The 14575-nt window shown below is 41.5% G+C and overlaps 1 protein-coding gene across 5 annotated transcripts in view; it reads left to right on the forward strand.

Moving 5' to 3' along the window:
* The window catches only part of si:ch211-283g2.1 (sodium- and chloride-dependent GABA transporter ine), an 83028-nt gene that overhangs the window by 15222 nt on the left and 53231 nt on the right, over window positions 1-14575 (forward strand). For 4 of the 5 annotated variants that reach the window (XM_052035312.1, XM_052035309.1, XM_052035310.1 and 1 more), the window contains exons 2-3: window positions 13436-13570; window positions 14227-14434. In XM_052035312.1, coding sequence (XP_051891272.1) covers window positions 13495-13570; window positions 14227-14434 — 284 coding nt within the window. In that variant the 5' untranslated portion in view covers window positions 13436-13494. Of the gene's footprint in view, window positions 1-9642; window positions 9779-13435; window positions 13571-14226; window positions 14435-14575 lie in introns of those variants that run through there. The other variant, XM_052035313.1, reaches the window with a different exon arrangement.

Below are 14575 nucleotides of genomic sequence, written 5' to 3' on the forward strand. Positions count from 1 at the left end.
ATAGCTGTTGAGGATGGAAGTGCTAATGGTGTCAGAAAGGTTTAATTTATTTATTTTTAAATAACTCGTTTTGACCGTCATTATTTCTAATGTATATCTATCAGGATCATCATGTTGATAAGCATTCATGATTCAATTCACCATCTATGGAGATATAACCTGGGAGGCTTTCTCCTCTTTAGAATGGAAGGTACTCAAGTAGTTGCACCAGAGGACAGAGGAACATTCAAGCCAGAGACAGAAATCAGGAGTTGCTGCAAGAGTTGTAGTCGTATAGTTACTCAAAGCCAAGTGTTTAACTGCCATAAAGAACCTATGAAGACTAGCCAAAGAACTCAATAGCTCACACACTCCCAGGCCTAGAAAGAGAAGTTGTGTGCAGCATGCACATCTATGCCTTCAAGCACAGTAAACCAGGTAGGATAAGAAAGCAACTGGAGAGGACAGCCACAGATGGAAGCTGCCTAATAGCACCCCCACAGAAGAAGTAGTCAAGTAATATTGGTTGACCTCATAGCAAGAAATGTCTAAGCTGCTAATTTGTGATGAACTCAAAATCTAAATAAAAATAGGAAATGCTGGAAGTCAACCGTGAACTATTAACTTCTGTAACAATATGCTTTACAATGTTCTCAGGCAATAGCTGTGGAGAGAGAAATAGGGATAAGGCTTCAGCGAAATGAGCTTTCATCAGGATGAGAAGATCTTAAGGATTAACACTTTTAAGTAATGACAGTGCTTGGGAAGAGGAAGGGCAGGCAGTAGAAATAAGAATAAAGTCTGTCACAGGACGGAGAGTGGGACTGATTAAATGACAAGGATGAAGCTGTTAAATAACAGCATGGGGGTTAGTAATAAGACGATTGCAGTAATGAGCTAGATAAAGTGGGCAACATGCAAAGCTGAATTATACCTGGTAGGAATCTTATCTATTCTGCATATATTTTCAGAAATAAATATTGAATTAATGACTTAAATTTATATTAGAATGGCATATTCTATCACGTGACATTTTACTAATCACGCTATTATCCTATAATCCATATCACTCTCACCTCCGACATCAACTAAGTCAGCTCATTAGCTTCAAGCCTGCTACCTTCCTGGGCAATATCATTCAGTGCCCACTGGACAAAACTAGGACCTATTTTAATTTAACATTCCTTTAGTTACAGCATCAGTCTTCTACACTGAGAGTATTTGTTAAGTAAACACCATAACTTCATTTAGCTTCCTTGCTATCACATTTTTGCACTTGCCATAAATCTTGCATGGTCCCTCAGGTAGTGAGCTGCTGCGAAAGTGTCCCAGCCTTTATCACTGAGCAGTTATTATGATAAATAAGCATTACTGAACTCAGTCATAAGTGGGAACAACATTCCAGTTCAAAGATATAGGGCAAGTTTCTTGACCAGATAGGTCCCCATTTGTAATCTATAATGCAATATTATAGAGAAAGGTCCCATACAAGAGATTAGCATGCAAAATGAAAACACATACAACTGGGGGTAAGGTGCTGATGTGGATCGAGAATAGGTCTTTTACTGAGTAGCAGACATTGACGAGTGGGGTATTACGTGGATCAGTGCTAGAACCCCAGCTATTCACAATATATACTGATGATTTGAATGAAGGAACCAAGAAAGCTCACCAGCACTTCTACTTCCTCAGGAGGCTAAAGAAATTTGGTTTGCCCCCTTTGACTCTCACCAACTTTTATCGACGCACCATAGAAAACATCCTATCTGGATGTATCTCGGCTTGGTACGGCAACTGCTCTGCCCAGGACCACAAGAAACTGCAGAGAGTTGTGGACACAGCTCAGCGCATCACGGACACCAGCCTCCCGTCCTTGGACTTGGTCTTTACCTCTCATTGCCTTGGTGAAGCAGCCAGCATAATCAAAGACCCCACCCACCCGGGTCATTCTCTCTTCTCTCCTCTTCCATTGGGTAGAAGATACAGGAGCCTGAGGGCATGTACCACCAGACTTAAGGACAGCTTCTACCCCACTGTGATAAGACTGTTCAGCAGTTCCCTTATACGATGAGATGGACTATGACCTCACAATCTACCTTTTTGTGACCTTGCACCTTATTGCACTGCACTTTTTCTGTAGCTGTGACACTTTACTCTGTACTGTTATTGTTTTTACCTGTACTACATCAATGCACTCTGTACTAACCCAATGTACCTGCACTGTGTAATGTATTGACCTGTACCATTGGTATGCAAGACAAGTTTTTCACTGTACCTTGGTACAAGTGACAATAATAAACCAATACCAATACCAACACTTCTCATTGCCTTGGTATAGCAACCAACATAATCAAAGACCCCACCCACCCCGGTCATTCTCTCTTCTCCCCCCTCCCATCATGCAGAAGATTCAAAAGCCTGAAAGCACGTACCACCAGGCTCAAGGAGAGCTTCTATCCCGCTGTTATAAGACTATTAAATGGTTCCCTTGTACAATAAGATGAACTCTTGACCTCATAATCTATCTTATTGTGACCTTGCACCTTACTGGCTACCTGCACTGTGCTTTCTCTGTACTGTAACACTTTATTCTTCACTCTGTTATTGTTTTTACCTTGTACTACCTCAATGCACTGTTGTAATGAATTGATCTGTATGGATGGTATGCAAGACAAGTTTTTCACTGTACCTCAGTACATGTGACAATAATAAACCAATTTAATATCTCCAAGTTTGTGGATGACCACAAAGCTGGATGGAAAGGTAAGCTTTGAAGAGAATGCAGAGAAGCTCCACATTGATTTGGACAGGTTGATGGAATGCGAAAAGACATGCAGTACACTTAGTTGACTAATTGTGAGGTTATCTACTTTGGTTGCAATAACATGAAGGCAGATCATTATCTGATAGGAGGATGTGCACTGAGACCTGGGTGTTCTTGTGCACCAGTTGCTGAGGGTAAGCATGCATGTTAAGTATGCAATTAAGAAGGCAGATAGTATACCGTGTTTGCATGGCTAGAAGATGAGAGTATAGGAGCAAGGGTGTCTTGCAGCAATCGTACAAGATCTCGCTGAGACTGCACATTGTGTGCACTTTTGGCCTCCTTATCTGAGGAAGGATGTTCTTGCTATAGAGGGATTACAGCAATGATTCACCAGAGAGATTCCTGGGATGCCGGGACTGATGTCTGAAGAGCGATTGCAGCCATTGGATTTATATTCACAAAGAGATAAAGGATAAGCCACTTGAGACAAACAGAGTGGAGAACCTGTGGAATTCTCCAGCACAGAGAGCAATTGAAGTCATTAAATATATTCAAAAAAGAAATTGTTTTTAGGTTACGATGATAAGAGGCATAGATCAAGTGGACTGTCAGAGACTTTTTCCCAGGGTGACAATGGCTAACATGAGGGGACGTAATTTTAAGGTGATTGGGGGAAGATATAAGGGGGATGTCAGCGGTAAGTTTTTTTACACAGAGAGTGGTGGGTGCATGGAACGCAATGCCGGCAGGGGCAGATACATTAGGGACATTTAAGAGACTCTTAGATAGACACATGAATGATAGAGAAATGGAGGGCTATGTGGGAGGGAAGGGTTAGATAGATCTCAGAGCAGGATAAAATGTCGGCACAACGTTGTGGGCTGAAGGGCCTGTACTGTGCTGTAGTGTTCTATGTTCTATAGCTTGTGGTGGATCAAGGGATGTATGGAGAAAGCTGGAACAGCATACTGAATTTGGATGATCAGCTAGTATCATATGGAATGTTTTTCAGAAGAAGAGTTTCTCTTCCGTCTTAGCTAACCTCAGAAGCAATTTTCCTCATTGCCAATATGTTATATCTTAACACACAAATGGTGTAGGCTGAGTTTTGTCTTAAGGAAGTTTGTTTATTCTCTACAAGCCTGCTGAATTCACATGTCCACAAACAAAACCCTTACTGAGGACAACCAAACTGCAATCTAGCAAAGATTAAAACCATGACACAGGATAAGCCCCAAAAGCACCATGACCCCTGCTGCCTCAGATGAGAACAACTCCCAGTTATATTTATGCTACTCTGTTTATTACTACACAAATTATATGCACCTCTGCAGGTTTACTAATGAAGAGGAGAAATACTCTGAAACATGAAGCACTCACTAATCTGAGCACAAGACATGTCCTCTCAGACTGGCAACATTCAAACTAAGTCCTAAAAATGTTGTCAGATAGCACTATTTTTTATACACCTCTCTATTGAAGGTTGTTGCTTACTGCAGTGAAATGATGACCACATCGGTTTCCATGTTGTTTCAGGTCATTTTGAAAATTTGCCCAGGCACTTCCTATTATGAACGGTATTTTAGTGTGCAGAGGGTGAATGTGGAACCTGTTATCACAAGGATTATTATTTGGTATGAATAGTTTAGATGCACTAAGTGGAAGCTAGATAATTGAGGAGAGAATCGGGGGAAATGCTGACAGTTGAAGAGGAATGAGAAGAGGCCCAAAGTGGAACAGAAATGCTGGGGGAATTTGGTTGGTGTTAACTGGCCTTAATTTCCACTCTATATTACTTCTGTGTAAAAGTAGTGGCTTTACACATCTGGGGCCTGGCTGGAGATCCAGGCAAAGCTGTTGGAACAAATGAGCTGAAGTGGTCTGACTGACAGCTGAACTGCCAGCTACCACCACTAACCCCCCCCCCCCCCCCCCCCCCCATCCCAGATCAGCTCGCTCACAACAGCTCAAGCAAACATGGGAGGACAAGAGATGGGATCAGATGTCAGTGCATTGGACAGCCTGCTCCACTGCCAGACTCAGTACTGGGCTCAGCAGTGGAATGGTAACATGCTGAAGAGCACCTGGATGTTTCTTGCGTCCAGCTCCCCAGCTTTACACCACATCTGGCTGGTATACTAACAGCAACCCACTGATTCACCAACCCTTCAGAGAAAGGTTAATCAATATTTCACATTTTTAAAGTCATTTGTGAGCATTTTAAGGTGTTTTAATTAGATGTATTTCTATTTTTATATTTTTCATTGTTCTAATTTTTTAATTATTTAAATCTATTTGAATAATTTGTAAATACCTTGATCTGAGGCATTTGGGAACATTCAAAAGCCTTTGACAGCAGCAGACAGTGGACATTTGGATGCTGCAAGGATGGCATCAGCAGGATGTGACTGGCTTCCTGGGCTCCACTTCTCAGGTGCTGAGGATCAGCTCGTCCAACCCTCCCAAATCAGGAGAAAGTAAGTCCAGTGGGTGACACCGTGGGCAGCACGTCTGGGCAGCAGGTTAGGCTCACTCTGTGTTTTCTAACTGTAGGGAAATCTTTTAGTGTGAGTTTGGGAAGATTCAGTCTAATTCATAGTGGCTGTCACTGTGCAGTCAGTGTATGTACTTTGACACTAATTGGTAATGCCGGCTGGGGTACTGAGTACTTCCAGCAATTTTTCTTTGTACTGCTGCTGAAGTTTGGTGTGGGAAATGGAAAAAAAAAGCTGATTATGCTTCTTGAATGAAACACGTTAAACAAAGATACCAAAAAAAAACTGCAGTTCATGCATACTTCCTTAACGTGACATTAAGAAATAGAATGATGTCACAGCTTAATTGGGTGGTAGTTTATGTACTTCTGATCTCTAAGTGAAGAATGGGTAGGGATTGTTTTTTGATTCAGTCCCCTTCTTCATACAGCCAGCAACAGGACATAACCCATGAGCCAAATATTCTCCTTGCAGAATACATTGCATGCTAACTGGAGCATTGCGTTAATATGGGTCTCCCAGAAGGAGATTTAGATAACTTAGCATTTATCCAGTCTCAGACAGAGGTTTATTACTTGTTCTGTGTGGCATCCTTCACTCAGAATAATCCATTGTAGCAAAAAGTGGGGGGGGTGGACCTTCTCACTGCTGGCAATGAGGCCATGATAATCTAAATATCTCAGGCAGCCCTTCCATCCTGTGAAGAGAACGAAAGTATTGGGCACAGATTACCCAGTTGTGGTATTGCAGATCACAGCCTAGATTGGAAGAATACAGAAGTCAGAGCCTAGTATGGAAAGGCTTTCCAGTTTAGCTGCTTGCTGTCTGTCAACTGTCTGACAACAAGGGATGAAATCTGTGCAGTGCTGTGTGTCCTGTGGATGAGTGTGGCTTGACCTCCAACCATTTCACTGAAAGTGATGATAGTGCGGATTTATTTTGGAATTTTTGTCCACTCCTGTTTATTCTGTGGCTTCAGTCATATCCTCCTTGGGATTTCCTTTATTGCATGGTATTAGGCAGTGAAATATTTATTGGTATTTGTGTGAATGAAAATGCCTACTGCCAGGAAGTGCAGGGACATTTCTTTTGCTGGAGTTTACGGAGGTGTTAATTGCTGGTTGAATTATTTCTTCCTCTGGGATGCCTTTCTCCTGCCAGCTTTAGAAACCCATCATCAGGAGGTCTTTGTTGTAGAAGATATGACAGAATTAATGGGATTTTCTGCAGAGAACCAGGTCCTGTTATAGAGCAACAATATTTCTGTATTTCTTCTGGACCCTTGTCAGGTTGGGTTTTCTTGGTAAACAGATATCTCACTTGCAAGCTCATTGCTATGTTTGAGGGTTCAAGTAAGACAACAATAACATTTAAGCACACCTACAGAGTTTCTATTATGAAGTACACACTTTCTCCCTACAGATCATAGCCAGGTTGATGGAATCAAAGCATAGGAATCGCCAACTGTTCAAATGGCAAAGTTAATAATAAATTAGATAGGACTGGGCAGTTTACTGTTGCTACTTTCCGCTCTCAGGCTTATTCTTGCAGTGATGTCTGGGGCTAAGGATGATGAATCACATCCAGTTGGCAATGAAAGCAACCCTGGCTACTTGTATAGTCTGGGAGGATGGAGCTGGCTACTTTCGATATCAGATTATCAACTCTGCTGCGATTACCAAGGGCTGACCCAGCTTTCGGCTCCATTCCTCCCTGCAAGGAATCTTGGAATCACCATTCTAACTCTGAAAAAAATTTGTTTTCCTTTCCCCAAGAGTGTCTACAACTGGTGTGGACTTGCATCCTCCCCAAGGAGGCAGCAGGAGGAGTTCCCAACAAGTAACTTTATGAAGAACGTAACACACCATACAGTGTGAGAGTGCACTGTCAACTGAATACATTGTGGAAACCTGCCAATATTAGGAGACGCATATTATCTAAATGGCGAGAAACCAAAGGGTATTTTTCTGGTTGACCCAACAAAATGAGTCACAAGAGAGACTGCAGATGCTGGAATCTGGAACAACCCACACAAAGTGCTGGAGGAACTCAGCAGGTCAGGCAGCATCTATGGAGGGAAATCTATGGAGAGAAAAAAAGGGGAAAAAAAACCTTCATCAGTCCTGATGAAGGGTCTCGACCTGAAACGTCGACTGTTTATTTCCCTCCATAGACGCTGCCTGACCTGCTGAGTTCCTCCTGCATTTTATGATGTACTGAGTGTTGTGCCGCATGGTGAGGTCTTGATTTTTACAATTTATATAAATGAGTCATAGAGTCATAGAGTGAGACAGGGCAGAAATACGCGCCGCAGCCCTCCAAGTCCACACCGACTATCAAGCACCATTTTTACACAAATCCTACGATAACTTGTCTTTCTCCCAACCTTTCCATCAACTTTGACCACTCATCTACAGAACAGTGGCAATTTACTGTAGCCAATTGTCCTACCAACCCAAGAACTTTTGGGATGTGGGAGAAAACCAGAGCAGACAAAGGAAACCCATGCAGTCACAGGGAGAACATGCAAACTCCACACAGGCAGCAACCAAGGTCAGGAGTGAACCTGGGTTGCTGGAGCTCAGAGGCAGCAGCTCGACTAGCTGCAGCACTGTGTCTCTGTACCTGTTCGTCTAATGACTTGGATGAATGCACTGAAGGTATGGTTGCTATATTTGCTGGTGACAAAAAGATGAGTAGGAAAGTAAGTTGTGAAGAGGATATATGGAGGCTGCAAAGGGACATAGATAAGTTAAGTGGTTAGGCAAATGAAATATAAAGTGGTAAAGTAGGAAATTGTCTATTTTGGTAGAAAAAAACAAAGAATTTAGAAAAGTAAGAGGGGACGATTGAAATATAAGAACCTGGGAGAACTTGAAGGGTGGACTTGGGGAGGATGTGAGAGAAATCCAGAACCAGGGATATAAGGAGAATAGAGATTTAGAATAGAGATGACTGAGATTTTCTTTTTTCTCCAAGAAGGTTCTGAGTCTTTGGAACTCTCTTCCTGAAGATCTTATGTTTTCCAGGAAACACATCCCAATATTGGAGACTGAAAGAACAACTTTTGCTCTTCAATTATGTAATATATCCACTTTTGGGAGAATCCCATCGCATCTTTCTGGATTTCCATTAATCTTCAACCCATCCCTTTGCAATTCTCCTGAAGAAATCATTTTTGTGATGATCCAGAACCCCTTTTGTTACGAAGTGTTCTCTCTTATGTTGCACGTACAGATACTGTATATTAGGTAAATATGTTGAGTAGAAGAAGAAAGTTATTTTGTTTATTTGTTTACCTGCAGTGGGTAAGGAAAACACTATTTTCCAGGAAAAAATGAAATCAAAATGCAGTTTGTGGCCTCTGAATAAATCTATCATAAACTGCTTTCCAACTCCATTCACTGGAAATGTGCTCCTGCCTCTGTACTACCACTGTAGCATGGAACCTCTGACCTGCTCTGAGCAACACTTTCCTTGACAAAACAAATAGATATAATGTCTGACTTACAGCTGAAACTCCCTAATCAATATGAAGCAGGGATCATTCAATACCATAAGACGTCAGCAACTCTCTCCCAATCCAATGATCTAGGAAGTGTGTACAAATTATTGTTATTGATTAAAAAAGAAATAGTATATCACATAATAATGTGTGTGGAAATTGTGTCATACATAGAACATTAAGATAATACATATGGAATGATAGATACAAAGGAAGGCTTGCAATGAAATACAAACCAATAAATCAAGAAAACAAGTCTGACCAATTTACAAATCCTTGCAGCCACAAAATTAATTACAGGTTCCCTGTCACTTTGTTGTATTTGTTTATTTTCTAAGCAACTTATAGGAATTTGTTGAGACAGTTTTGTTCTTATTTATTTGCCAATGGTTCAAGTTGATGTAGGCAATGACAGCCTGAACAGTCCATGCAGTTAATTTCCACCGGCGTCTGCAGTGAGGTATTAATGATGGTGATGTAAGCACAGAAAGGATATTGAATGATAAATAATAGTTGACAACCAGAAAATAGCACAATCACTTTACATTAGAAATTATTAATCCACTCCAGTAAATAAGTGGATAGCTGTAAGTTTGGTGTTGGTAATATTATTCTTGGAAGTTGCATTGGTTCATTGGATTTGTTCATGGGGCTCAGATCACTAACAGTTACATGGTTTTATAGACAGGGCTCTCAACCATTTGATTATTGTTCCCCAGTGGTTGGGAGTAGCTTGAAGGGGAGCAAAGGGAGTGAATACATTATTTTCATTGCTGTCACAGACAGCTCATTGTAAGTTATTTTATTCTCTGGCACATTAGGAAAACTGACAACATTTATCAGACACGTGTGGCTGACTAGAAACCAGTTTCCTTGTTGATGAAGGGTCTCAGCCTGAAACGTCGACTGTTTATTTCCCTCCATGGATGCTGCCTGACCTGCTGAGTTCCTCCAGCACTTTTTGTGCATTGCTACAGATTCCAGCATCTGCAGAATTTCTTGTGTCTCCTTGTTGATATCCACAGCTTTAAGGTACCATCATCCATTTGTGTTTTGACAACATAGCTAATTGCATATTAAATTTACCCTGGTGGTATTCGAATGGAAATTAAAATCCTTGCGATGACCATGCATGCCTTCTAGACTATATGTTAAAAGTGAGGCTCTAGGATGATCTGGAGCATTTGTATTCATTGTTAATAAATGCTTGCACTTACTCAAGCAGGAAAATGCAACATTAAACACAATAGAATAGGAATTGTGTCCCCAGTGAAAGAGTCTTCATGACTTGAGTTGTCCAGTCAATCTGAAGCCATAATTGAAATGATCAGTCTGGAAATGGATATATAATGATTATATTGTTAGTGCAGGCTTTTCCTTATCATCATTGGCCCATGTTACATTACTATGCAAATTTTTAGATGAGTAAGAGGAGTTTTGATTGAAACATACAAGACCATGGGGGGTCTGAACATGGTGGATGTGGAGAGGCCATTTCTCCATGTACGAATCTCGAACTAGAGTTCACTGAATTAAAAAGAAGGGTTTCCATTTAAGACACAGATGAGGCAACGTTTTTTTCTTTCAGATTGTCATGAATCTTTGGAACACTCTTCCTCAAAGGGCGGTGGAAGCAGGTTCTTTGAATATTTTAAGGCAGAAGTAGACAGATGCTTAATAAGCAAGGGAGGTAAAGGTTAATTTGGATAGAAAGGAATGCAGAGTTGAGGTTACAATCAGATCCATAAGACTATAAGATATAGGAGCAGGATTAGGCCATTCGCCCGTTGAGTCTGCTCCGCCATTCAATTGTGGCTGATTTTTTTTTCAACTGCATTCTCCCGCCTTCTCCCCGTAACCCTTAACCCCTTTACCAATCAAGAACCTATCAGTCTCTGCCTTAAATACACACGAGTACTTGGCCTCCACCACCCTCTGTGGCAATGAATTCCACAGATTCACCACCCTCTTGCCGAAGAAATTCCTCCTCATCTCAGTTTTAAACGGATGGCCCTTCATTCTGAGGCTCTTACTAATGGAAACATCCTCTCCACATCCACTCTATCCAGGCTTTTCAGTATTAGGTAGGTTTCAGTGAGACCCCCCTCATCCTTCTGAACTCCATCAACTCCATCAAACATATGGTAACTTTTTTTTTCAGTACAGCACAGGAACAGGCCCCTTGGCCCACAATGTTGTGCCAAACCAATCACATTAGTAATAAAATGCCCAACTAAACCAATCCCTTCTGCCTACACTACGTCCATATCCTACCATTTCCCTCACATGCATGTGCCTATCTAAGAGCTTCTTGAACATCCCTATCCTACTTGCCTCCACCACCACCCCACGCAGCACATTCCAGGTACCCACCATTCTCTGTTCAAAAAAAAACTTGCCCTGCACATCTCCTTTGAACTTTCCCCCTATCACCTTAAATGCATGCCCTCTGGTATTAGACATTTCAGCCCTGGGGAAAAGATACTGGCTGTCTACACTGCCTATGCCTCTCATAAGCTTATAAACCTCTATCGGATCTCCCCTCAGCCTCTGACGCTCCATAGAGAACAACCCAAGCTTGTCCAACCTCTCCTCATAGCACATGCCCTCTAATTCAGGCAGCATCTTGCTAAACTTCTTCTGCACCCTCTCCAAAGTCTTGACATCCTTCCTATAATGGGGCGACCAGAACTGAATGCAATACTCCAGATGCAACCTAACTAAAGTTTTATAAAGCTGCAGCATAAATTCCTGACTCTTGAACACAATGCCTTGACTAATGAAGGCCATATGGCTTCTTTACTGCCCTGTCAACCTGTGTAGCCACTTACAGGGAGATATGAACTTGGACCCCAAGATCCCTCTGCTCATCAACACTGTTAAGGATCTGCCAGTAACAGTGTATGTCTCTTTACATTGGATCTCCCAAGGTGCAACACTTCACATCTGCCATTTCCCTGCCCATATCTGCAACTGATCCATATCCCATTGTATCCTTTGCCAGCCTTCTACCCTATCCACAACACCACCAATCTTTGTATCGTCTGCAAACTTACTAACCTACTCATGTACATTTTCATCCAGCTCATTTATATACATCACAAACAGCAGAGGTCCCAGTACGGATCCCTGAGGAACACCACTAGTCACAGACCTCCAGCTAGAATAAGTCCCATTGACCACTACCCTCTGTCTTCTACGGGCAAGCCAGTTCTGAATCTAAACAGCCAATTCACCATAAATCCCATGCATTTTAATCTTCTGGGTGAGCCTCCCATGAGGGACCTTGTCAAATGCCTTACTAAAATCCATGCAGACAACATCCACAGCTCTGCCTTCATCAATCACCCTTGTCACCTCCTCAAAAAACTCAATCAAGTTAGTAAGGCACGACTTGCCCTGCACAAAGCCATGCTGACTGTCCCTAATTAGGCTATGGTTTTCCAAATGCTCATAAATCCTATCCCTAAGAATCCTCTCCAGTAACCCTTCTGTCTTCAGTGTAATGGAACATTGATGCTCTTTCAATAAACTGAGTTTACCACTTTTTAAAATATTGCCCAATGTTATAATAACTAAATGAACATCCTGTTAGATACTATAAGTACAGAAGTTACAGAACCCGGTCCAAACATTGTTGGGAGAATAATTCTAACCCAAGCCTCTGGGAGGGAGAGAGGGGTTGGTGGGAGTGGTTGTGGGGAGGGGTTGGGGGGAGTGGTTGTGGGGAGGAGTTGGGGGGGAGGGGTTGGGGGGGAGTGGTTGGTGGGAACCCATGAAATTGGGTGGGACATGAGTTTGACGTTCCTCTAATAATCCTCATCCTCATTCGTGGCAACTTTTCTCCTGATGCCAGTAGTGCTGACTTCTTATCAAATGCAGCGAAGCAAGGATGAATAACATTGGAATCAACACTGAATAGTAAAAAAGAGCCTTCTTTATTTACCTAAAGGAACCAGGAAGACTTTTTCAGAACACGTTCTAAACTGATGAACTGACATGCTGGAGTCCATGACCGTGTAAATGAATATGCTATGCTAAAGAAATAAGGCTGGAGCAAGAAACAACTCTTTCTCATGCCTTGCAATTTTCATTTCACATAAAGCTTTTGATTAGCTATAGTGAACAGGGAACTGCTAACATATGACAACATGGTATATTTAGATATTAACAAACTGAATTTCCATTGCACAAGGATCTCTGGGAATACTAAGCGAGTCAATGGATGAAATAGGAAAATAGCTATGATTTTACAGGATGATTTTTCAGCTTGCCCACATGTCAGCAAAACCACAAACAGAGAGGAGGACTGCACGTGACAGGTATTATGGGAGAAACGAATAACCTCACCTGAGGAGAAAAAAATGGACCAAAAAAGAGAATTATATTTAATTATAAAAACTATAATTATCACCTTCACCAAACTACACTATTGGTTACAATTTTCTGTAAACCATCCTCCCTTATTGACATGAAGCAACACAGACATAGAAACCTGACTGAGATCAAGAAAAAATTACATCTAAAAAGAAACTTCCCTCAGAAATGTCTGTGGAAAGAAGACAAAATTTGTAGGATATCAAGACAAAAAGCCAAGGGCCATATAACTCAATCCACATCATTAGACCAATCACTGGTCTACATTACAATTACAATAATTTTAATCTCACTTTTTTTCTTCTCTTTCAGGAGCATTTCTGATTCCCTTCTTTTTCTTACTTGTGGTGCTCGGGATCCCACTTCTCTACATGGAGGTGGCACTTGGACAGTATTTAAAAGTTGGGCCAGTTAAAGCTTTAGCCAAGATCTGTCCACTTCTCAAAGGTCAGTGCAATAGATTTACCTATTGACCACCAGTCAGCCTTAGAAGAGATGCACTTATTTATAAAAAGAAATTAGACAATGATCTCAAGCTGCAATTTGTAGACTTGAGCTGCTGAGACAAAGAAATCAGAACCTAAGCACAGGGAATCAAACAAGGTTGAGTGTTGTGCCCGGAAGTAGCACAGAAACAGCCCAACTCGTCAATGCCAAGCAAGGTGCCTTCCTGAGCTAGTCCCATTTCCCAGCAGTTGGCCCACATCCCTCTAAACCTTTCCTATCCATGAACCTATCCAAATGTCTTTTTAACATTGTAATTGTCTCTACCTCTACCACGTCCTGTGGCAGCTCATTCCATATATCCACCATTCTCTGTGTGAAAAAACAGGTCCCTTTTAAATCTTTCCCCTTTCACCTTTAATCTATGTCCTCTACTTTTAGACTCCCCTTCCCTCGGAAAAAGACAGTGACAATCCGTCTTATCTATGCCCCTCATGATTTTATAAACCTCTGTAAGGTCACACCTATACCTGTTATGGTTGTTTTTCAATGCATGACCAGTATCATGTTACATCAGCACATTTATTCTATTCAAGAATGAAAGATTGTTGTTGACAGTGTTTTCAAGACCAGCATAAGATCTATTCTCTCTGCTCTAGGTGTCGGTATGGCAACAGTGGCCATTTCCTTTATTATGTGCACGTATTACATCCTCATCATAAGTTGGGCCCTATATTATCTCGTCAGCTCCTTTCAGAGCCCTCTGCCTTGGCACAGCTGCAACAATACCTGGAATCATCCAGAAACCTGCACAGATAGTCACACCATCAACAACACCACGGACTCAGCTAGCCAGCAATTCTTTGAGTAAGTGGTCCATGATGCTGCACATTAAAATGTTTAAAAGAATTTTAAGTGATGGAGCATAAAGTATGGTATCTGGCCTAATAACTCCTGCAAAAATAAAACAGGAGGGTCACTGCTTGAGGTCCCATCTTCACCAACTGA

This window comes from Pristis pectinata, chromosome 21 (genome assembly GCF_009764475.1).
Source record: "Pristis pectinata isolate sPriPec2 chromosome 21, sPriPec2.1.pri, whole genome shotgun sequence".
Taxonomy (NCBI): Eukaryota; Metazoa; Chordata; class Chondrichthyes; order Rhinopristiformes; family Pristidae; genus Pristis; species Pristis pectinata.